The 26041-nt window shown below is 45.6% G+C and overlaps 1 protein-coding gene across 2 annotated transcripts in view; it reads right to left on the bottom strand.

Annotated features, from left to right (window-relative positions):
• The window catches only part of LOC140191469 (dynein axonemal heavy chain 6-like), a 91076-nt gene that overhangs the window by 31643 nt on the left and 33392 nt on the right, over positions 1–26041 (bottom strand). Inside the window, exons 9-13 of one of the 2 annotated variants that reach the window (XM_072248916.1) lie at positions 23408–23564; positions 16804–17014; positions 15866–15968; positions 9932–10159; positions 812–1009 (exon numbers count right to left, since the gene is read on the bottom strand). In XM_072248916.1, the coding sequence (XP_072105017.1) occupies positions 812–1009; positions 9932–10159; positions 15866–15968; positions 16804–17014; positions 23408–23564 (897 nt within the window). The remainder of the gene's footprint in view (positions 1–811; positions 1010–9931; positions 10160–15865; positions 15969–16803; positions 17015–23407; positions 23565–26041) is intronic. The other variant, XM_072248923.1, reaches the window with a different exon arrangement.

The following is a 26041-nucleotide window of genomic DNA, read 5'->3' as shown; positions in this document are numbered from 1 at the left end:
GTTCCATTTGATGCCACAATCTTTAATACCTTACCTTGCCAGACACCAACCAATGCTCACTTTGAAAGTCAGAATTAATCCCCTGCTCCAACAGATTTTGTGGGAGAGGAGGCCCATTTTGTCCAAACTTTATGTCATGAAGTTGAAGCACTCAATGTTCTGGGTGCTTCGGAGGAAACCAACTCTCCCTGTACTCTGTCCACTCCTTAATGATAGTAAACCCAGTTTCATTTTCTGGGCTTGATGACTACTTCATCACAATGTAACTACATGGGAAACTATTGGATGTCCACCCAGAGCAATTGTCCATCCTGTGGCCAGAGCTGAGGCAGTCACTCCAGCTTGTCCCAGCTGGATAAACCTGGCTCGTGCTCTGAAGGCCACAACCAGAACCTCATCACTCGGCCAGTTTTCTGACAGTGAGGGGATGACGATGAAGCCAGATGATGTGACAATGCTGACCTGCATCTGATGAGGGTAACTGAGGTGTTCCCTGTCCCTGGGGAGAGGGGTTTGTAATATCTGACCTCCCCCTGACATGGATTACTGGGATGTTCCCAGCCGCTGATAGTGAGTAAATTCTGCCCCTGAGAGGGGTAATTGAGGTCTGTGAAATCACTGGGGGTTGGTGATTACTGACCTGCCCCTGATAGGGGTAACTGATATATCTCCTGCCCTGAAGGGGCTTCACTGTGGTGTACCCTGCCCTGATTGGAGGGTGATAGCCAATCTCCTAGCCCCATGGGTAGGGATGTGTATACAAGTGAATGAGGTAGGTGGGTCAGGAATTTGTTGGGGAGGGTGAGCTCACCCCATCAGTGGAGAAGCTGAAGCCTTGCTGCAGGATCTCTGGGCTGTAGAATCTGCTCAGCATGCTGTTGAGGCACCGCCGGTCCCAGTGGTCAGTGACACGACCTCCATACACCACCTCCCCGGTCAGGTAACGTAGGGCTTCCCACGGGATCTCCGTTTCATCCTGCAGGAGTATCTCAAGATTCAGGATGGCTACCTGGCAGCACAGACAGGGGAGAGAAACAGTGAGGGAATGGACAGACACAAACCATCTCAAGCCTCTCATATACCCTCCAACTCACAGCCATGACTCCAGGCCATCACTGAAATATTACCTGTCATCACTGTCAATCCTTGGGTCCTCTGGGCTGCTCTAAAGCAAACTGTGCCTGAAGAATGGCACTTGTTACAATAGTTTATCATATAAATTCACTCAGTCTCTCTATTGTCTATTCGACAACAGGGTCAGGGTGAAGTTCCCTTTACACTATCCCATACACACTCCTGAAGGATGGACGTAGTGGGGTAAACCAGAGTAAAGATCTTCCTGCATTGTTAATTTATATGTCAGTTTTTAATTACTTCCCACCTCTGCTGCTAACTGAGCACAGACTACTTGGACTGATAACATAGTGTGAGAGCCTTTATATGGTGGGCCTACAAAAGAGTTGATCGCTCTTTTGAATGAAATTGACCGAGCCTCCACAGCACTCTAGGGTAGAGAATTCCATCATTCACCAACTCTGCATGACAAGCTCTCTCCTCATCTCAGTCACAACCACGTACTCCGCCACAGGATTTGTGTGCTCTCATGGGTGGGCTGCAAAATGGATTCAGCAATCATGTTCTTAAGTATACATGTTCCAACCAATTGGTGTTTCATTGTGGTGGTAGTTAACTCCCTTCCTTTCATTTCAGTCTTGTCGAGACTTGACCAAAATCGGAGCAATGTCAATGCTCCCTGCTTACCTTTGTCCTGGTTGCAGGAAAGAAGACTACTGATCAGACTGACATTGTTAAGGAGTAGTATTTGTTTAGTATTAAGCTACTACTGCCAAGTTGCTGTATCGGCATTAGCTTTAGTTAGAAAGTTCTAGTTAACAGCCCTATTGGCCTGGCATTTATTGTTTTTACTATTAAAAGTCAGTGAAATATTGATAGGCTTCAGTGTCTCTCTTAGCACATGAGGCATAACCACACATCCTTGCAAGCAAATCTTGAGCAAAGGAGATGGAACCAGCAGAGTGGGAACAGCTGACATTGACCTTGACGTCAGTAGGAGATAAGTTACAGTCAGTTGAAGCTACGTTGGGTGAAGTGACTCAAGCAGTGTGACAGATACTCAGAACAACAAGCTCAGTCCAAACCAGTTTGTGGAGGAGAAACTAAAATCTGTAGAAGTTGTGTTGGCTGACATATCTCACACAGCGTAACAGCTGCTTTCTGAGCGGCAAGCTCAGTCCCATTGGTAAGAACAGGTGTTAGCCCTCACAGTGATGGTTTGGTAACTTACTGCAGACAAGTGGAATCAGGTGGTAGCGATTACTGCTCTCACGGCTGCAGTTCAGCAGCCTTTTAGCATGTTAGCCCGACATCTAGCACTTCCTAGGTCCTCCTCTCCAACAGGCTCAAGAACCATGACCACTAATGCCCCAACTCAGTAATCGCATCTGGATCAGAACTGAGTATTACTCTACCAGGCAGATACTTAGGTGATCCCAACGGCTGCAGGAATTTTATTAACCAGTGGACTTTCCAAACCCAGTCTAGTAGGTTCAGTGATGATGCACAGACACTAGTATACATCACAAATCACTTATACAAACCCCTATTCAGCCAGTTCAATGCTCTACGGGAACAAGGTTCCCCTACAACCTAGTCATTTTGGCAATTAGTTGTCAAGTTCAAGAGAAATTTTGATCTTTCATTACGAGGTCAGGAGGCTGCCATCACCTCCTGGACCTGCGCTAACACGGAGGGACAGTGAGGGACTATGTAGTAAGGTTCCACATGCTTGCGGTGGAGATGTGATGGAACAAGAGATCCATCATCTCTGCCTTCCAGTGGGGACAGAGCACAGGGGTCTGGCATGAGACTGCAGTGTGTGATGAGCAGGACAGCCTGGATGATGTGATTAATCTAGTCATTTGAGGTGACAACTGGGCAACTGAGTGGCACAGAGAAAGAATGCCCTGAGCTACCCATTCCTTAGATCACTATTTGTCTGTATACTCTCCCACGTTACTATGATGTCAGGAATGTTTGGCTGTCAAGGAGACCCTGGAATCACGGCAATACTGGCTGGAAGGAGCACAGCACTGCCTTTTGGTATAGATAGATCACAAGAATCTCTCCTATATCTGAGACACTAAGACGTTCAACTTCTTTCAAGCCTGTTGGGCTCTCTCATTCACCTAGTTTAATTTCATCCTCACTCACTGTAGTGGCAGTGAGAATATGAAGGCCAATGCTCTCTCCTAGCAGTTTAACATGTCTGAGGACAATGCAATCATGAGCCCATCTTTCCTTGTTTATGAATTGCTATTCTGGTGATTTGAGGAATAGAGGCAGAGGTGAGGGCCACCCAACGGTCAGTTCCAGGCCCAGGTGGAGGACGCTGCAACCAACTGCTTGTCCCTGCCACGGTGCACCACAGAGTGTTAGAATGGGGTCACTCCGCCCATCTGGTTGGACATCCAGGAATTTATCAAGGGATGATTTTGGTGGCCAACTATGTCCCAGAACATCCATGACATCATTATTCTTCCCAAGCTCCCATCAGTTCGTGAGACTGCCATCCTCATGTTTCAGTCTGTCCCTCAGCATACTGTGTCGGATCCAGTTTTTGGAAGGCTTTTTGTTCTCTTGTGGGAACCACACCCAGCCTCTCATCTGGTTTCCACTCCCCCAATCTATTGGCTAGACGGGGAGTGAATCTGGAGCTGGAAACAAGACTATACAACCTTGTTTCTTCCAACTCCACATCTTAGAGCTCCCAATTGGCTTGGGAAGAGATTGCCCACAAAAACCTCCTGTCATCCTCCATTAGCATGTCCCCCTTTGAACGCCAAAAGGGATTCCAGCCATCACTGTTCCTTGAACGAGAGGTTGATATAGGAGTTCCTGTTACTGAACAATTGGTTTTTCAGAGATTAAGGGAGCTAGGGCTTTAATCTTTGGAGAGAAGGAGGATGAGAGGAGACATGATAGAGGTGTACAAGATAATAAGAGGAATAGATAGAGTGGATAGCCAGCACCTCTTCCTCAGGGCACCACTGCTCAGTACAAGAGGACATGGCTTTAAGGTAAGGGGTGGGAAGTTCAAGGGGGATGTTAGAGGAAGGTTTTTTACTCGGAGAGTGGTTGGTGAGTAGAATGCACTGCCTGAGTCAGTGGTGGAGGCAGATACACTAGTAAAGTTTAAGAGACTACTAGACAGGTATATGGAGGAATTTAAGGTGGGGGGTTATATGGGACGCAGGGTTTGAGGGTCGGCACAACATTGTGGGATGAAGGGCCTGTACTGTGCTGTACTATTCTATGTTCTATGTTCTATGTTTGATGCTACAAGCACATGTGGCGACCAGCCAGGATTTCTCTGCTATGCACTTAGGAACAACATTCCTAGCAGGCTGATTAGCTCTGTTAACAGGCAAGGCCTCTCAAGCTAGGGGGAAAAGTCTGGCTGGCTTCTAGGGATCTGCCCTTCAAAGTTGAGAGCTGCAAGTTGGCCCCACATTACATGGGACCATTCATAGTGGAGAAGAATATCAACAAGGTCTCATATAGATTGCGCCTACCATAATCAATGAGTATTCACACAGTGTTCCATGTTTCCCAGATAAGCCAGTGACTACTTCCCTCCTGGCACCGGTCACAACCCCCTGCCCTGCTTGGTGGGTGGGTCATGGCTATTTCTGTGTGGTGCCTCCTGGCATCTCGCTGGGTGCAGGGCAGGGTCCAGTATCTCATGGATTGGGAGGGATATAGCCCTGAGGAAAGTTCATGGATTTTGGCCGATGACATCCTGGACAAGTCTATCATCTGGGATTTCCAGCAGGCACAGGTCTCTGGCACCTCAGTAGCTGTGCCTTGCAAGTCGCATCGTGTCACAACAATGAAACACTGCGGGGTCGGCACGCCCTCACAGGCAGGCTGCAGAATGGGTTTGTCAATCATGCTTATGAGTATGTATGTTCCAGGCAATTAGTGCTTCATCGAGGATGTATTTAACTCCCTTCCTCTCATTCCAGTCTTGTTGAGACTTGACGAAAAAGCAGAGCAATATCAATAGTCCCTGCTTACTGGCTCCAGGAAAGAAGATGTTAAGGAATAGTATTTATTTAGTGATGAGCTACTACTGTCAAGCCACTGTCTTGGTGCTGGCTTTAGTATGAAAGTTCTAGTTAATGGTCCTGTTGGCCTAGTGTTTATTGTTTTTCCTTTATTTCTGCATAGTTCCTATTAAACATCAGTGAATTGTTAATCAACTTCTTGTCACCTGGGTCATAACCACACATCCTTGTCAGTCTAGTATTAAACAGCAGATCCCTTACCCCAGACCATTATTCCTGGAGATTGACTCCTCAGTCAGTAGAAGCACAAGAACAAAGAAATAGGAGAAGCCACCCGGCCCCTTCGTCCTGCCCCTCCATTCAGTATGACCATGGGCCTCAACTCTTCTGTGCTAGTTCCTTATAACCCTCAGTTCCTCAATCTTTCAAATATTTATTTGTCTCCACCATAAATACTTATAATGATCTGGTTTTACCATCCTTAGGGCAGTGAATTCTAAGGATTTACTACTCTCTGGGAGAAAAAAAAATTCCACGTGCCGCTGTTTTAAACAAACACCACATTATCTTGTAGTTACATTGCTGTGTTCATGACTCTGTCGCTTGTAAAAATATTTCTGTTGAGTCCCCATAGGATCTTTTATGTATGAGTAAGGTCACCTCCTCATTCTGCCCTACCTCAAGGAATACCGAGCCAAACTGGCTAGTTTCTCTTGGCACGACAACCCTCTCATCGCAGGAATTGGCCTGCTTCATCTCATTTGGACTGCCTCCAAAGTTACTATCCTTTTTTTAAATAAGGGAACCAAAACTGTGCACAATATTGCAGGTGTAGCCTCATCAACATGCTGTACAAATAGGATAAAATTCCAGTTCCTTTAAAATGAAATGCCATTTGCCTTCTTTACTGCTGGTTAGACCTGCCTACTTGCCTCTCACAAGGTCTGAGGAACACCTTGTCAGGCCCTGGGGGAATTGTCCACACTGATTTGTCTCAAAACAGCAAATGCCTCCTCCTCTGAATGATGTAATTAAGATTGAAAGAGTACAGAAAACATTTACAAAGATGTTGCTGGGAGTGGAGGACCCGAGTTATAAGGAAAGATTGAATAGGTTAGAACATTATTGCATAGGACATAGAAGATTGAGGGGAGATTTGATAGAGGTATGCAAAATTATGAGGGATATATATAGGGTAAATGCAAGCAGGCTTTTTCCACTGAGGTTGAATGAGACTATAACTGGAGATCATGGGTTAAGGGTGAAAGGTGAAATGAATGTTTAAGGGGAACATGAATGAAAACTTCTTTACTCAGAGAGTGATGAGAGTGTGGGACGAACTGCCAGCACAAGTGATGGATGCAACTTCAATTTCAACATTCAAGAGAAGTTTGGATGAGAGGGGTAAGGAGGTCTATAGTCCAAGTGTAGGTCGATGGGATTATGCAGTTTAAATGTTTCAGCATGGATAGGATGAGCTGAAGGGCCTGTTTCTGTGCTGTAATTTTCCATGACACTATGATGCTAAATGCCTTTATCGCTTCCTCTGGTTGCGCATTCCATACATCCACCATCTTCTGTGTAAAAAACCTGATCCTCAGGTCCCCTTTAAATTTTTCCTATGTTCTCTAGTCTTAGACCCCAATCCTGGGGAAAAAAAAAGACTATGACTAATCATCTTATCTCTGCCCCTCATGATTTTATAAGGTCACCCCTTAGCCTCCTTCACTTCAGGGGTACACAGTCCAATCTTAGCTAGCCTCTCCTTATAACCCAAGTCCTTGAGACATGGTAACATCTTTGTGAACCTTTTCTGCACCTTTTCCAGCTTAATAACATCCTTCCTTCAGTTGGGTGACCAGAATTGCACATAATTTAGAGTCTAAGTCTATTTGATTTCTCTTTATGGGGCAAATCTGCCATTCCTGGATGATTTAATATTGCCTTCCCACTTTGTAACCCTTGAAGCATTTCTATTCATGTGTCTTACTTATACCATCTTCATTAGTGAGTCTGAGTTCACCATATACAACCCTGATATTCATTTTCCTGTGGGTATTCACAGTAAATACAAGAAACACAATAAAATCAATGAAAGACCCAACCAACAGAATGGACAAAGAACCAAAGTGCAAGAGACTACAAACTGTGCAAATACAATTAGAAAAGAAAAAAACTAGGCAATAAGTATCAAGAACCTGAGGTAAAGAGTCCTTGACAGTGAGTCTACAAGCTGTGGGAACAGTTCAGTGATGGGTAGAGTGAAGTTATCCGCTCAGTTCAAGAGCCTGATGGTGGAGGGGTAATAAATGTTACTGAAACTTGTGGTGTGAGTCTGAGGTTCCTGTGCCTTTTCCCTTCTGCAGTTAACAGCTGAAGTACAAAGGTATTTTGTCCCTAGGAACTGCAAGGACGAACAAGTACTGGCAGTCCTGAGGCAGAATTTCACAAGATCAGAAGATTCATCTCTGGCAACATAAAGGTTTAATTTTGGTATGTGCAATCTCTCACATGCATGGAAGGAAACAAGCTGGGAAGTGTTAGACCAGTAGTAGCTGTAAGTGCTGTTGGATTGCAGCCTGTGCTAATGATAAGCACGATGCAGTAATTTTATATAGAGTCACCAAAGTACATTAGGCAACACAATCTCTCCTCTCTTACACTTGTGCTCTCTCCCTCCCTTTCCACTCCTCATTCTGTACCCATTTGATTCCTCATTCACTTCTCACTTCACTCTTCGCCACTTCATGAACTCAAAACATTCCAAAATTCACCTCACTACAGGAAGGATGTGGATACTATAGAGAGAGTACAGGGGAGATTTACAAGGACGTTGCCTGGATTGGAGGCCATACCTTATGGGAATAGGTTGAGTGTGGCCCTTTCTCCTTGGAGTGACAGAGGATGAGCGGTGACCTGATAGAGGTGTATAAGATAATGAGGGGCATCGATCGTGTGGATAGCCAGAGGCTTTTTCCCAGGGCTGAAATGGCTAACACGAGGGGACATAGCTTTAAGTTGCTTGGAAGTAGGTACAGAGGGGACGTCAGGGGGAAGTTTTTCACACAGAGAGTGGTGGGTGCGTGGAATACACTGCTGGCGGCGGTGGAGGAAGTGGACACAATAGAGTCTTTTAAGAGCCTCTTAGATAGGTACATGGAGCTTAGAAAAATAGAGGGCTATGCATTAAGGAAATTCTGGGCAGTTTCTAGAGCAGGTTACATGGTTGGCACAACATTGTGGGCCGAAGGGCCTGTAATGTGCTGTAGATTTCTACGTCCTATGTTTATAAACACAATTTCTGTTTTAAAATCTATGCCTAATCTTATTATTTTTCAAATGCCCGAAGAGCACTACAGTGGGGAACATGCTGACTGGTTGCATCACTTTCTGGCATGGAAGCTTCAATGCACAGAATCATAAGAGGCTGCAGAGAGATGTAGCCGAAGCCAGTTCCATCATGGGCAAAACTCTCTCCGCCATCAAGGACACCTTTAAGGGGCAGTGCCTTAAGACGGCTGCACCAATCACTAAAGAATCTCAAAATCTGATACAAGCCCTCTCCATATTACTACCATTCCGTAGGAGTTACAGTAGCCTGAAGCATTCAGAAACAGCTTCTACTCCACTATCAGATTTCTGAACTGTCCATGAATGCTTCTGTATAATTCATTTTATATTGCACTATTTTTTATTTTGCAATTTATAGTAACTTTATATCATTGCAGTGTATTGCCACAAAACAAAAAAAAATGTCATATGAGATAGTGATAATAAACCTGATTCAGATTATTTCCAATAGCCTGTGCTGGTCTAACTACATACACTTTGGCCAAGCTCACCAGTGTCTCTAGTTCCTCAGGAGACTAAAGAAATTTGGCATGTTCCCATTCACACTCACTGATTTTTATCAATGCACTATAGAAAGCATCCTATCAAGATGCATCATGGCTTGGTTTGTCATCTGCTCTTCCTGATACTGCCAGAAACTAAAGAAATTTATGGTACAGCTGAGCACATTCCGGAATTCAGCCTTCCCTTCACTGGACCCTGTCTACACTTCTCATTGCCTTGGCGAAAGCAGCCAACATAATCAAAGACCCCATTCACCCTGGCATTCTCTCCCCTCCCCACTCTCATCAAACAAAGATTCAAAAGCAGGTACCACCAGAAGGACAGCTTCTGTACCATTGTTATCATACTGTTAAATGGTTCCCTAGTCTGATAATATGCAGTCTTGATCTCACAATCTACCTCATAATGGCCTTAACTCTAATTCATTATTCTGCATTCTGTTTGTTTCCTTTGTACTCCCTGAATGTATTGTCATAATGAAATGATCTGTATGCATGGTATGCAAAACTAAATTTTTCATTGTACCGTCATTAATATACCAATAATAAATTAATTCTCCAATTTAATAACAGATTCCAGCTGTCCCCTGACTGATGTAGAATGTAGAACATCAAACAGTATAACACAGGAAAAGGGCCTTCAGCCCACCAGGTCTGGGCTGACCATGATGCAGAACTAAACTAATCTCACTTGCCTGTTCATGTCTCTGAATAAAAGACCCAGTGTTGCTATTGTATCTGCAGTCAGTATGTCCATATCCTCGAAAGATCAAGAAAGAAGGGTGTCCAGTCCACATTCAGAGTAAAGTTTCAGTAAATGACATTTTTACTCATAAGGCAGAGAACTTGTGAAAATGTGAAGTGACAGTTGGGAAGCACTGCCAAGTGTTTTAACGGACACCTGGGCAGAATGCCAGGTATTAGTGGATGGATATCATCAGCTGAGAACCTGATCCTTCTTGGAGACCAACCATTAACCTTCAAACCTACCTCCAAGTCAGTAGAGGAGAATTCATACGGGAGGTTCCAGCCCAGTGCGCCATATTTGTTCCTCTCCTGAATCACGGCATTGAAGAGGCAGAGGCTGAAGAGCAGTCTTCTCCAGCCCAGCTTTGAATTCGCCCTCCTGTAGATCCGCTCTGTGACCTCCCTCAAGCCGCTGCTTCCATAGGCTGTCAGCAGTTTGTTTTTGAGGCCTTTTGGTGGCTCCACCGTGACCTTTGACAAGACATGAGACCAAAAACAAAAAAAAGGCTGGTCATTGACTTCAGGAAGTGGGACAGAGTGCATGGACCTGTCTATATCAGTTGTGTCAAGGTGGAGATGCTGAGAGCTTCAAGTTCCTTGATGTAAATATCACTAACAACTTGAGCTGGTCCAGTCACGTGGATGCTCTGGCTAAGAAAGCTCACCCATACCTCTACTTCTGTAGAAGATGAAGGAAGTTCAGCATGTCGCCAATGCCTCCCGCCTATTTAAGATATATAAGGCCATAAGATATAGGAACAGAATTAAGCCATTTGGCCCATTGAGTCTGTTCCATCATTTCATCATGGCTGATCCAATTTTCCTCTCAGCCCCAATCTCCAGCCTTCTCCCTATATCCCTTCATGCCCTGACCAATCAAGAATCTATCAATCTCTGCCTTAAGTATACATAAAGACTTGGCCTCCACAGCCTCCAGTGGCAACAAATTCCACAGATTCACCACTCTCTGGCTAAAGAAATTCCTCCTCAACTCTATTCTAAAAGGACACCCCTCTATTCTGTAGCTGTGTTCTCTGCTCTTAGTCTTTCCCACCAAAGGAAACATCCTCTCCACATCCACTTTGTCAAGGCCTTTCACCATTTGATACGTTTCAATGAGGTCATCCTCATCCTTCTGAATTCTAGTGAATAAAGGCCCAGAGCCATCAAACACTCTTCATATGACAAACCATTAAATCCTGGAATCATTTTTGTGAACCTCCTTTGAACCCTCTCCAGTTTCAGCACCTCCTTTCAAAGGGGCCCAAAACTGCTCAAAATACTCCAAAATGAGGCCTCACCAGTGCCTTATAAAATTTCAAAATTACATCCTTGCTTTTATACTCTAGTCCTCTTGAAATAAATGCTAACATCACATTTGCCTTCCTCACCACAGGCTCAACCTACACACTAACCTTTACGGAATCCTGCACGAGGACCACAAGTCTCCTTGCTCCTCAGATTTTTGTATTTTCTCTCCACTTAGAAAATAGTCAACCTTTTCTTCTGCCAAAGTGCATGACCATACACTTCCCGACACTGTATTCCATCTGCCATTTCTTTACCCATTCCACTAATCTGTTTAAGTCCTCCTGTAGCCTCTCTACTTCTTCAAAACCACCTGCTCCTCCACCTATCTTCATATCGTCCGCAAATTTTGCAACAAAGCCATCAATTCCATCATCCAAATCATTGGCATATAGCGTAAAAAGAATCTATCCCAACGCCAACCTCTGTGGAACACCGCTAGTCACTGGCGGCCAACCAGAAATGGCTCTTTTTATTTCTACTATTTGCCTCCTACCAATCAACCACTGTTTAATACATGCTAAAAACTTTCCTGTAACACAATGGGCTTAGAGCTTGTTAAACAGCCTCACATGTGGCACCTTGTCAAAAGCCTTCTGAAAATTTAAGTACACAACATCCCAACCGATTCTCCTTTGTCTATTCTGCTCTTCTGTTTTTTCAAAGAGTTCCAAGATTTGTCAGGCAAGACTTTCCCTTGAGGAAACCATGCCGACTACGGCCTATTTTATCATGTGCCTCTGAGTACCGAGATCTCATCTTTAATAATCAACTCCAACACCTTTTCAGCCACAGAGGTCAGACTAACTGGCCTATAGTTTCCTTTCTTCTGCCTCTCTCCCTTCTTGAAGAGTGGAGTAACATCTGCAATTTTCCAGTCTTCCAGAACCATTCCAGAATCTAGTGATTACTGTAAGAACATTACTAATGCCTCCACAATCTCTTCAGCCATCCCTTTCAGAACCCTGGGGTGTACACCATCTGGTCCAGGTGATGCATCTACCTTCAGACCTTTCAGTTTCCCAAGACCTTCTCTCTAGTAATGGTAACTTCACACACTTCATGAACCCAGACTCCTGGAGCTTCCACCATACTGCTAGTGTCACAGCTTAGATGCAGCACAGTTTGGTGTGGCAACTGCTTTGTTTAAATCCATAAGGGTTTGTACAGAGTTGGGGACACAGCCCAGTCTATCACGGAAACCACACTCCTCTCCATTGACTCTGAAAAACAGCCAGCACAATCAATTATCCTATCCCTTCCACTGGGCAAAAGATAAAAACATTTGAGAGAACAAAACACCAGGCTCAATGACAAGCAACACGCATCAAAGTTGCTGGTGAATGCAGCAGGCCAGGCAGCATCTCTAGGAAGATAACAACTTCGGTTGTTGTCTACCCTGCACCAGTCTCATTGCTGCTGGCTAACTCTAGATATGAACATCAGTAGGACCTTTGACACCCAGGTAATTATGGCCAAGCCCTTGCCCTCAATGGAGTCATGTGTACTATCCCTGTCTTCCTTCCCCATTCTTCAGTCACCCACCTCTTTTGGTGTCATTCTCCATAGCCCTCCACTTACAACCATTGTATCTCCACTCTTCATCTTGCTCTCCTTAGTTTCTGGCTTCCCCCACCCTCTTTTCCTTCAAGCTTCATCTCACCCAGCTCTCCGTACTGCTCCTCACATTCTATACAAGTAGAACAAGGTAGTACAAATGGGAAAAGCACTTTCATTTTGCTGTTTACCCAGTTTTGATTCAGTGAAGAATCAGATCTTTTCTGGAAGGATGTGGTAGCAAAAGAAAAAGTGCCGGAAGAGATTCACCATAATGTTGCTTGGAATGGAGGGCTGTAATTATAAGAAGAGATTGGGTAGGCTGGGTTTATTCTCACTGGTATGTAGGAGGCTGAGGGATGACCTAATAGAGGTTTATAAAATTATGACTGATGTAGATAGGGTAGATAGTCAGAAACTTTCTCTCCTGACAGAGGACTCTAGAACAGAGGGCCTAGGGTTAAGGTGAGAGGAGAGGAATTTAAAAGAGATCTGAGGAATAAGTTTTTCCACACAAAGTGTGGTGAATGTCCGAACTAGCTGCAAGAGGATATGGTGGAGGCGGATACAATTATGCTGAAAAACGTTTAGATATGTCCTCAGATTGGAAAGGCATTGAGGGATATGGGCTTAATGTGCGTAAACAGATTAACATAGATAGGCATTACAGTTGACATGGATAGGCTGCTCATCTTTATGCTCTACATTTCTATGATTCCATGATCTCCTCAAAAGTGCCTCATTTAACATTTTCAAGCTGGTTATTTATAGAGAAAAGCTGCCTCAACACTGACCCATGAGACCCTCCGAGGGCAGTAACACTACGGGTTGGATACAGAATACAGCTCCCTCTACACTGTCCAATGAAACACACCCCAGGCAGGAACAGTACTGGATGCAGAGCAAATTTTTGTCTGAACTTCCCCATTGAACGCCCTCATCCACTGTAACTAAATTGGGATAATTTGTACAACTGTCATTCATGAAGTTATTCCCACATTAGTGGAGTGGTTGAAAGAGGCAGCTGCAATTGCTGTGAGATTGTCAGTATATACATCTGGCAGTGTCATATGCCGAAGATCATGATCACATGCAGGTTGCTATGTGAATCTATGTTTTAAAACAATCTGTATGAATAGCATGCAAAACAAAATTTTAACTGTACCTTGGTATATATGACAATAATAAACTGTTCACCAATTTATCAAATGAGAAAGAGAAAGCTGGAGTTGAGTGAGACTGGCCTTGGGCAGGTGAGGGGCCGGGTGAGACCGGCCTGGGGCAGGTGAGGGGCCAGGTGAGACCGGCCAGGGGCAGGTGAGGAGCCGGGTGAGACCGGCCAGGGGCAGGTGAGGGGCCGGGTGAGACCAGCCTCGGGCAGGTGAGGGGCCAGGTGAGACCGGCCTAGGGCAGGTGAGGGGCCGGGTGAGACCGGCCCGGGGCAGGTGAGGGGCCGGGTGAGACTGGCCTAGGGGCAGGTGAGGGGCCAGGTGATTCTGGCCTCAGGCAGGTGAGGGGCCAGGTGAGACTGGTCTAGGGGCAGGTGAGGGGCCGGGTGAGACTGGTCTAGGGCAAGTGAGGGGCCGGGTGAGACCGGCCCGGGGCAGTTGAGGGGCCGGGTGAGACTGGTCTAGGGCAGGTGAGGGGCCGGGTGAGTCTGGCCTCAAGCAGGTGAGGGGCCGGGTGAGACTGGCCTCAGGCAAGTGAGGGGCCAGGTGAGACTGGTCTAGGGGCGGGTGAGACTGGCCTCAGGCAGGTGAGGGGACGGGTGAGACTGGCCTAGGGCAGGTGAGGGGCTGGGTGAGACTGGCCTCAGGCAGGTGAGGGGCCGGGTGAGTCTGGCCTCAGGCAGGTGAGGGGCCGGGTGAGACTGGCCTCAGGCAGGTGAGGGGCCGGGTGAGACTGGCCTAGGGCAGGTGAGGGGCCGGGTGAGACTGGTCTAGGGCAGATGAGGGCCCGGGTGAGACTGGTCTAGGGGCAGGTGAGGGGCCAGGTGAGTCTGGCCTCAGGCAGGTGAGGGGCCAGGTGAGTCTGGCCTCGGGCAGGTGAGGAGCTGGGTGAGACTGGTCTAGGGCAGGTGAGGGGCCAGGTGAGTCTGGCCTCAGGCAGGTGAGGGGCCGGGTGAGACTGGCCTAGGGGCAGGTGAGGGTCCGGGGCCGGGAGAGAGCAAACAGGGAAATACAGACCAGTTGGCCCAACTGGTGAACATGCCATTAAAAACGAAGAGTTAACAGGACACATTGAAATGACTAGAATGTACATAAGTGCAGTAATAGACAGGTCATTTAGCCCACAAGGCTGTGCTGATCGTGATGCCAATTTATACTAAATGACCTCCTCCAGTGTATCATTCATTTCTCTCCAATCCCTTCATATTCATGTCTCAATCTTAAAGCCTTAAACGCCACCAAACATTTGCTTCCACTACTACCCTTGCTAACCCATTCCTAACACCTACAACACTGCGTAAAAATCCTCCTCCTCTCACCTTAAAAGTATGTTCTTTGATGTATGACATTTCTAGCCAGGGGAAAAGATTCTGAATGTCTACCCTATCTATGCCTCTCATAATTTTGAAAACCTTTATTAGATCTCATCTTCGTCATCTTCGCTCCAGAGAAAACACAAGTTTCTCCAAGTTCTCCTTATAGTTCATACCTTCTAATCCAGGCAGCATTTTTTTGCCGGTGGGGGGATTGTAGCTTGCTGCCGCTTATGCGTGGGAAGAAGGGGAGCTGGGGAGGACCTTGGGGTTCTAACATTTAACTGTTGTTCATTCTTTGGGGCACTCCTCTGTTTTTTTGGATGGTTGTGAAGAAAAAGCATTTCAGGATGTATATTGTATACATTTCCCTGACATTAAATGTACCTTTGAAACCCCCACTGCACCTTCTCCACTGCCTTCACATCCTTCCTATAATAGGGCCGCATAGTGCAGTCTGACTAAAGGTTTATACAGCTGCAATGTGAAGACTGGACAATGTGATTTTCTGATATAGGAATTATGTTTTAATAGCCTACTGATCCTTCATGAGAATAGATGAAGGAGAATCAAAGAATGAAGTTTACGGATTTTCAGATGGCCTTTAATAAGGCCCCATATGAGGTAGGGTTAGGTTCTGTGGAACTATCAGAGGGTAAGGTGTGAAGAGTGTATGTAGTAGTTTGGTTCAGGTACAGTGAAAAACTTTGCTTTGCATCATATTTATACAGATCATTTCATTACAACAGTGCAACGAGGTAGTGCAAGGAAAAACAATGACAGAGTGAAGAGTCCATCTTATGGTATGTATAACAGTCTGTAGCCTTCACCTTCATCGCATCCTGGAGAATGGAGATGGGAAATGTCTGGTCCGATTTGGAACTCAGGAAGAGCCTGAAGTCAGGATCCAGATTTACACCTGGTTGCTTCAACCTAACAAAGTCAACAAAAAAAAGCCAAACTTAATAATTCAGTGTGAATATTGGGGAGAGGAGGTAGGATAAGGGGAAGGAAGATGGGAGAATGGAAAGAGGTGGAGATGCAGGAGACGAGCAAGAAGCTAGTAGTCAGAGTGAGGAAGGGGGTGGGGTAGGGCATGGGAATACAGCCCAACCCTAAAACCAGTTCAGTGTCTTTGAGACTCATCAAGATCAAACAGAACAGAACAGACCAGATCAGATTCAGGCTGTGTCTGAATTAGAGCACTCCCCCAAGGTACACATGTAAGTGTGTAAACCCAAATCAGTACACTCCCCCAGACTGGTGAAAGCAGGGATAAAATGAGAGATGTTGGAAAAGCACAGTAAGTTAACAAAAGAGAAAGCAGTTTCAGTTTCATCAGTTGTGATCTTATTACACATTGGGGCAGACTGAGGGCCCGACTGGCCTATTTCTGATCCCCAGTATGTTTGTGTGTTCAGTGTACCAATGTACGAAAGTATATATATCAGTGTCCACTTGTGTGATGTACTAGTACACTCTCAAATCAGAGCACACACCACAACTGCTTCACACAGTGTACAAACCTCAATCAGCTGATGGGTTTCCTCTCAGGCTGCGTACACAGTAGGCTGAGCTGGTGAGGTGGTAAATGTTTCAGGGATGCACAAATTCCTGTGCTGAAGGACACCTATATGGGGGGGGGGGTTCTGCTCTGGAGTAGGGTTCTGCACCAGAGGGCATGTTGAACACATCTCAGGGTTGTAGACACAGAGAGGGATTATTTACACATATAGAGACCCAGTTAACTACTCAGAGACCAACTCACGATTCTACAATGGCCTGCAGTGTTGGCATGAAGGAGGCGGCCAGGTGACAGTTCTGTAGGAAGACCCAGTGCCCCTTTACGACCTGAACCTTGTGGATCAGCTCTTTGGCAACTAGCCCCTGCCCCTGGCCCAGTGACACTGTGTCCAGGTGGGCTGTGCTGCCTCTGAACTCCTTGGCAAACCTTAGTACCTGGGCAATGGGGTCAGTGCCTGTAGTGACAAAGCATAGTTTTGTGTTAGTCCAAAGGTACAGGTGAATAAAACAATCATTTTATATTGTGCCAGCTACACAATCCTAAAAGCAACCAATCTGACTCATATGATTCCACCTCCCTGCTCCTTGTCACTTCAGCTTTCTGTCCCTTGAAGACAGGCTCCTCTCCCTGAGGCAGATGGTCTTTGTCCCCACCACACCAGGGACAGTGGTGGGACTTGACCAGCCCAGTCCCTCACTGCTCCTGTGCCCAGGATTAATTTTCTATCTCCTCTAAAGCAAAGGAGATGGGCAGTGATGGAGGAGCACAATGTTGTTGTGGGGACAGCTCTGAGGGCCATGGCACCACTGAGGCCAGGACTGAAGGCATCAGACCTGCACATGCAGGTACCTCCTAGACTCCTCCCAGCGAATAGGAGTTATCTGCCACTTGTTCCAAACGTTTTGCCCGTAGCCGACTTAACCCCACTTCTCATCCACAGTCCTTCTTCACTCATTGAACCAGGCAGCCTCAACCAGTTGCTCCTAGCTTTCACTCTCCCTACCTAAAGTTAACCTTGTTGCCTGTCCTGTTTAATTCATGTTCTCTCTTGTTTTTGGCTCCTCATGGATTGTTGTTTTAAGGTATCGTTCACCACTAAATTATCTCCACTGCTCTGCTTTTGAGTCAAGCCTCCTCTACGTTTCCTGACAGGATGAGTGAACCTTCGATTGACCCAGCAGAGTATCCTCACCTAAAGGAAGTCATCTGCTGACAAAGCAGCAGAAAACTACTGACCATCTGCTTGCCATTCCCTTCCAACTCTCTGTCCCGTTACAGCAACCCCGTGCCCGTGCCAGTCAACCCCCTCCTTCGGAGTTCCGGTTCCGGTGCCTGAATGCTTTGACACATCCCCAACCTGATGCTGCAACTTCCTGTCCCAGTGCATCTTAGATTTTGAGCCACAGCCATCTCTGTATTCTGTGGACTCAGCCAAGATTGCTTTCCTCATCTCTCTCTTGAATGGGTGAGCTCTGACCTGGGCAACCACTAAATGGGATAATAAAACTCCTATTTGCAAAAACTATAAGGGTTTTACCACTGAGCTGCGCTGGGTTTTTGACCATGTAGGAAGTGGAAGGAGGCAGTGGATCTACGTTGCCTGTGTTAAGGCTCACACTCCATACTGTGGAATTGAGTACCCTTGCAGAGGTGCTGCTGGCCCATTACCATCATAGTCTCTTGGTACTTGAAAGGACAGCTGTCCACCCAGGAGATACCCACCAACTTCAAAAGCCTCATCACTCTAGTTCTTCATATTGACAAGCATCTTGAGGAATGACCATCTAGATCAGGGGTTCCCAACCTTTTGTTTTTTGCCATGGACCAATACCAGTACCAAGGGGGTCTGTGGATCCCAGGTTGGGAACCCCTGCTCCAGATCATCAGCCCAACCCCAGTTCCATTCCCAGAAACATTTCATGTTGCAGAACCCTCATCACCAATGCCTACAGAACCCAAGCTATTATGGAGAGTTCCCTTATCCTCCCAAGAGCACAAGTATCAGTGGAGAAAAAATTGTGCACCTACTGCAGAACACATTAAATTCCCATGGTGTCTGGGAAAATGGCACCTGCATGCAAAAACGAGGGGACTCCTATCTGGCAAGCTCTTCCTGGCCCCATGTTCCAGCACCATAAGCCGTCTCACTCTCTGTCTTTCTACAGAACAGGAGGCTTTTGTGGATTCTGACGCTGCAGACAACTTTCTGGATCAGACTGGGTATGCAGATTGGACTCTCCTGAACCCACCTCTCACCCCTTCAACGTCATGGCCACTGACAGACTTCCCTTGGGGTCTGAGCTAGTCAGAATGAGAATATGGCCTGTGCATGTGAGCATCGGAGAGCAATGCGCGTCCATCCAGTTCCTCCTGATAGACTCTGCTCGTCCTGGCTCTCTACTCATGACCCTCACTTTGCCTGGTCATCCAGTGCATTGCTGAGTTGAGGACCCACTTGTCAGAGTATCTGCCTGCAACCTCAGTTGACTTTACCCTGTAAGTCCGTGGAGACTGAGGAAACCCTCTACCTCACCAAACTCCCACAGGAATATCATGACTTATCCATCACCTTCAGTAGAAGAGAAATCAGCACCCTGCTGCTTCACAGACCAAATGACTGCATGATCGCCCTCCTTCCAGGCACTATTACTCTCCAAGGCTGTCTGTTCTCCCGCTCTTCTCCTGAGACCCAAATCATGAATGCTACAGCACAGATTCATTCACCCATCCCAGTCCTCAGCTGGTGCAGGATTCTTCTTTGTCGAAAAGGTAGATGGGGATCTTAGTCCCTGCAAAGACTACTATTAAGAATTGCTACCCTCTCCCCTTGATGGATAGTGCATTTGAAACACACTGCAGAGCTCATATCTTTACCAAACTGGATCTACGGAGTGCGTACAACCTGATCTGCATCTGCCAAGGTGATGAGTGGAAGACAAAGTTCATAACACCCACTGGCCTCTACAAATACTTCCTGATGCCTTTCAGACTTTCCAGCAGTCCAGCCATTTTCCAAACCTTCATTAATGAGATTTTTCAAGATATGGTACACAGGTATGAGTTTGTCCACCTTGCTGACATCCTCACCCCCAAGACCATGTCTGTCATGTCTGCTCAGTCCTTCAGTATCTCATCGAAAATGACTGTACTACAAGTTAGAAAATTGCCAGTTCCACACCCCAGTCATTTCCTTCCTGGGTTATGTCCTTTAACTCAAGGCATAACCATGGACCCAGGGAAAATGCGCGCTGTCATTGAGTGGCCTCAACTGCACAATCTCAAATAGTTACTGTGCTTCTTGGGCTTCCCCAATTTCTACTGCTGTTTCATCAGAAACTACAGCCCATATCACCAGTCCTCTCACCTCCCTTACCAAGTCTCCTCACGGATAATATGGTCTGCTGCTGTGGACCACACTTTCAAGGAACTCAAGAAATGCTTCACCACCACTCCCATTCTCTACCATTTGAAGCCCTCTGGACCTTTCGTAATAGAGGTAGATACATCTAACGTGGGTGCCGGGCCCGTCCCCTTTCAGTGAGGACTGGACGGGGAGATACACCCTTGTGCCTTCTTCCTATGTAAGTTCCACTCTACATAGCACCATTATGGAGTACGAGATAGGGAGCTACTCACTATCAAATGGGCCTTGGAGGAATGGAGACTTTGGCTGATGGGAAACACTGAGATATTCCTAATCTGGATTTACCACTACAACCTCATAGCCATACAACAGAGTCAACCCACATCAGGCTTGCTGGGCCCTCTCCTTTGAACAATTCAAGTTTATTATCTCATCCCTACCTGTTCCAAGAAAACAAAGATGAATGCCTTGTCACGACAGTTTGACCCAGCTGAAACAGAGACCAACCCTCAGTCCTTCATTCTATCCTCTTAGGTCTTCACCCCCATGGTCTGGGACCTTGAGAACCTGATCCGCCAGACCCTACAGCATGAGCCTGACACTTCTGTCAATGGCATGTACGTGCTAATGGCCATGAACTCTGATGCTCCATGTGGGCCCAGTACTCACCCCTTTCTGTCCATCCAGATGCACAATGGACTAGGGTTTTCTGTGATGTGGGTCTGGTGGCCCACAATGATCACCGACTTATGTCAGTTTGTGGCTGCCTGCCTTCAGTGTGCCCAGTCCAACTCCTCCAACCAGCAGGCCTCTGGGCTCCTGTAGCCATTATCAATCCATCAGTGCCCATGGTCCCACATTGCCATGGATTTCACCACATTCTGATGGGGCCAGATGTGGGGGGGCATCCTGTCAGACCTGCACATGCAGGCACTTCCCAGTGTGGAAACGTATCTGTAATCCTGAAGTCTTTATGAGTTTGTAACTTTTGTACAATATAATGTGACAAAATGGAACCTGTGAGATCCCAGGTTCCTTTGCTGATTTGCATGGGAGGCTTACAAGTCTGTGTGTGTGTTTTATCAAGGTGTGTGTTTTTTATGGTGGGGGGCTGTTTTGATAACAGGTAAACAGGACACAGCCTCTAAATACAAGTTGATTGATTGAAGAACAAATGGCAGGAACCAGAGACGTTTGCAGATAACGAAGGAATGTTATGGAATGAAACAACCTAATTACTGTTCTCTGTAAAATGTACTGTTGTCACTCCACTCTTCAATAAAGGAAAGAGGCAGAAGAAAGGAAACTATAGGGCAGTTGATCTGACTTCAGTGGTTGGGAAGATGTTGGAGTCAATTATTAAGGATGAGATCTCAGAGTACTTGAAGGCACATGATAAAATAGGTCATAGTCAGCATGGTTAGCTCAAGGGAAAATCTTGTCTAACAAATCTGTTAAAATTCTTTGAAGAAATAACAAGCAGGATAGACAAAGAAGAATCGGTTGATGTTGTGTACTTGGGTTTTCAGAAGGCCTTTGACAAGGTGCCACACATGAGGCTACTTAACAAGCTATGAGCCTGTGGTATTACAGGAAAGCTTTTAGCATGAATATAGCAGTGGCTGATTGTCAGCAGGCATAGAGTGGGAATAAAGGGAGCCTTTCTGGTTGGCTACCAGTGACTAGTTGTGTTTCACAGGGGTCTGCGTTGGGACCAATTATTTTTATGTTATATGTCAATGATTTGAATGATAGAATTGATGGATTTGTGGTGAAGTTTTCAGATGAAATGACGATAGGTGGAGGGGCAGTTGGTATGAGGAAGTGGAAGGACTTAGACAGATTAGGAGAATGGTCAACAAATGGCAGATGGAATATAGTGTTGGGAAGCGTATGGTCATGCAGTTGGGTAGAAGGAATGAAAGGGTTGACTATTTTCTAAGTGGAGAGAAAATACAAAAAGCTGAGGTGCAAAGGGACTTGAAGTCCCTATGCAGGATTCCCTAAAGGTTAATTTGCTGGTTGAGTCTGTGGTGAGGAAGGCAAATGTGATGTTAGCATTCGCTTCCAGAGGACTAGATATAAAAACAAGGATGTAATGTTGAGACTTTATAAAGCACCGGTGAGGACTCACTTGGAGTATTGTGTGCAGTCTTGGGCGCCTCATCTCGTGTGCTGAACCTGGAGCGGGTTCAAAGGAGGTTCGTGAAAATGATTCCAAGATTTAATGGCTTGTCATATGAGGAGTGTCTGATGGCTCTGGGCCTGCATTCACTGGAATTCAGAAAAATAAGGGGTGATCTCATTGAAATCTATTGATTGGTGAAAGGCTTTGATAGAGTAGATGTGGAGAGAATGTTTCCATTGGTGGGAGAGTCTAAGACCAGAGGGCACAGCCTCAGAAAAGAGGATGGTCCTTTTAGAACGGAGATGAGAAGGAACTTCTTTAGCCAGAGAATGATGAATCTGTGGAATCCTTTGCCACAGCCAGCTGTGGAAGCCAAGTCTTTAAGTATATTTAAGGCAGAGGTTGATAGATTCTTGATTGGTCAGGGCACGAAGAGATGCAGGGAGAAGGCAGGATATTGGGGCTGAGAGGAAAATTGTATCAGACATGATGAAATGGTGGAGCAGACTCAATGGACTAAATGGCCAGAATTCTGTTCCTATATTTTATGGTCTTATGGTATAAAAGTGGTCTGTTTGAGCTATAAAATTTAATCATTTTCCAGATGATAATGTGTGGAGCAGCTTCCCTTGCAAGTGAATAAAATGCACCTAGAATTTGTTCCATTCTGAATTTGTTGTAGTTTGTTTCTGTACATTAGACCTAGCTGAATTATACAAGACACCAAGCTAACAGGAGTCACCTGACGTTCATTCCAGACTCATCACCTGCAGCCTATTTAACCCCACTTCTCATCCACAGTGCTTGTTCACTCATCAGACCAGGCAGCCTCAACCAGTTGCTCCTAGCTTTCACTCTCCCTGCCTACAGTTTACTTTGTTGGCTGCTGTGTTTAGTTTCTGTTCTCTATTGCTTTGTGGCCTCCTGTGGCTTGTTATTTTGCAGTCAACTATTAAAAGTATTGTTCACTGCTAAATTGTCTCTGCTAATCTGCTTCTGGGTCACACCCGTTCTATACTTCCTGACAGAGGGGTGGTACGAAGAGTTTCTCACTGGAGGAAGGGTGCTGTTGAGGGAGTGTCTAACTGTGGGAGGGCAGCTGCTGTGGATGTTTCCTCACTGTGGGGCTCATATTCTTGGAAAGACAGTTCTGAATTAAATCTATGTGTTAGCAGGGGCAATACAGGGATAGTGTTACTCTGACAGAGAAGCAGCATTGATAGAGAGGGACACAGGGTGCAGGAAGAATAGAGAGTTCCCAATTTCCTCTTCCATTAATCTCTCTCTTACGTTAAGCCTGTTTTCTTCAATGAATCACAGCTACAGACAGCAAACTGGACCTCAGGCTCCCTTACCTGGTGACAAAAGAAAGATGAGAGGGGTAGAGGCATCGGTTTCATCAAAAACATCCCTGAAGTAGACAGCAGGGCTTGGGAGGAAATCAGGACCCAGCTTCTCCTCAACAAACGTACTCACAGCAGCTGTCAAACACTCCGGCCTCAAGATCTTTATCTGGAACAGAAAGGACATGGTAATGAATGGAAGAACATGGACACTCCCTCGTTCTCCTGGTGCACACTGATCCAGCCAGGTAGAAGCACATGGTGATTACAGTAAACCATGCAATAAAGACAGAATGCTGCAGGTACTCACTGGGTCAAGCAGCATCAATGAGGCAGAAACAAGCAGGTACGGTGCCTACGAAAAGTATTCACCCCCTTTGGAAGTTTTCATGTTTTGTTTTACAACATTGAAGCACAGTGGATTTAACTTGGCTTTTTTGACATTGATCAACAGAAAAAAGAAGTGATCTAAATTAATTACAAATAAAAAACAAAATAATTGATTGCATAAGTATTCAACCCTTTCCAGTCAGTATTTAGTAGATGCACCTTTGGCAGCAATTACGGCCTTGAGCCAGTGTGGATAGGTCTCCATCAGCTTTGCATATCTGGACACGGCAATTTTCCCCCTTTCTTCTTTACAGAACTGCTCAAGCTCTGTAAGATTGCATGGGGATCATGAGTGAACAACCCTTTTCAGGTCCAGCGACAAAGTCTCAGTTAGTTTGAGGTATGGACTCGGACTTGGCCACTCCAGGACATTAACTTTGTTGTTTTTAAGCCATTCCTGTGTAGCTTTGTCTTTATGCTTGGGGTCAATGTCTTGTTGAAAAATAAATCTTCTCCCAAGTCATAGTTCTCTTGCAGGCTACATCAGGTTCCCCTACAGAATTTCTTTGTATTTTGCTGCATTCATTTCACCCTTTACTTTCACAAGCCTTCCAGGGCCTGCTGCAGCGAAGCATCCCCACAACATGATGTAGCCACCACCATTCATAGTCATAGTCATACTTTATTGATCCCGGGGGAAATTGGTTTTCATTACAGTTGCACCATAAATAATTCAATAGTAATATGTAAATTATGCCAGGAAATAAGTCCAGTACCAGCCTATTGGCTCAGGGTGTCTGACCCTCCAAGGGAGGAGTTGTAAAGTTTGATGGCCACAGGCAGGAATGACTTCCTATGATGCTCTGTGTTGCATCTCGGTGGAATGAGTCTCTGGCTGAATGTACTCCTGTGCCCACCCAGTACATTATGTAGTGGATGGGAGACATTGTCCAAGTTGGCATGCAACTTGGACAGCACCCTCTTTTCAGACACCACCGACAGAGAGTCCAGTTCCATCCCCACAACATCACTGGCCTTACGAATGAGTTTGTTGATTCTCTTGAAGTCTGCTACCCTCAGCCTGCTTCTTCTTCTTTTGCTTCTTCGGGGCAGAGGTAGTGTTTTTGATGACGTGAGGCTTGCGCCAAACATAGCATTTAGTCTGACAGCCAGAAAGCTCAATTTTGGTTTCATCAGACCATAGGACTTCTTCCAGCTGAGTTCAGAGTCTCCCACATGCCTTCTGGCAAGCTCTAGCTGAGATTTCATGTAAGTTGTTTTCAACAGGGGCTTTCTCTTTGTCACTCTCCCATAAAGCTGAGACTGGTGAAACACCCAGGCAACTGTTGTTGTATGTGCAGTCTCTCCCAGCTGAGCCACTGAAGCTTGTAACTCCTCCAGAGTTGTCAAAGGTCTCTTGGTGGCCTCCCTCACTAGTTCCCTTCTTGCACGGCCACTCAGTGTTTAAGGGCAGTCTGCTCTAGGCAGATTTACAGCTGTGCCATATTCTTCCTATTTCTTGAAGATTGACATAACTGTACTCCAAGGGATATTCAGTTACTTGGAAATTTTCTTGTATCCATCTCCTGACTTGTGCTTTTCAATAACCTTTTCGTGAAATTGCTTGGAGTGTTCTTTTGATTTTATGGTGTAGTTTTTGCCAAGATACTGACTCACCAGCAGTTGGACCTTCCAGATACAGGTGTATTTTTACTACAATCAATTGAAACACTTTGACTGCACATGGGTTTCCAAAAAAACAGATCTCCATTTAACTAATCATGCCACTTCTAAAACCAATTGGCTGCACCAGTGATGACTTGGTATGTCATATTAAAGGGGTTGAATACTTAATGAAATTAATTATTTTGGGTTTTATATTTGTAATTAATTTAGATCACATTGGAGAGATCTGCTTTCAATTTGACACAAAAGAGTCTTTTTCTGTTGATCAGTGTCAAAAAAGACAAATTAAATCCACTGTGATTCAATGTTGTAAAACAATAAAACACAAAAACTTCTGGGAGGGGCGGGGTGAATACTTTTTATAGGCACTTTAAGAGTAAAAGGAAATGGCCTGGAGATTTACTCCCTGTGGGGGTCGTACCTCACACTGTCAGTACCTGTGGGCCAGCACATGTTTTATGCTTTGTTGGTTTAGTTTAGTTCTTTGAGAGAATGTAGATTATAACGAAAAGGCCAGTATTTACTGCACATCTTCAAATGTCCTTGAGAAGGTGGGGATGTGTCACCTTGTTGGACTATTGCCATCCTGGGGAAAGTACAGCCTCAGTGCTACGGGGGCAGCTTTAGTGA

The sequence above is a fragment of the Mobula birostris genome, chromosome 2 (genome assembly GCF_030028105.1).
Source record: "Mobula birostris isolate sMobBir1 chromosome 2, sMobBir1.hap1, whole genome shotgun sequence".
NCBI lineage: Eukaryota > Metazoa > Chordata > Chondrichthyes > Myliobatiformes > Myliobatidae > Mobula > Mobula birostris.
Note: the sequence above shows the minus strand (reverse complement) of the source record. Positions and strands in the feature narration are given on the sequence as shown.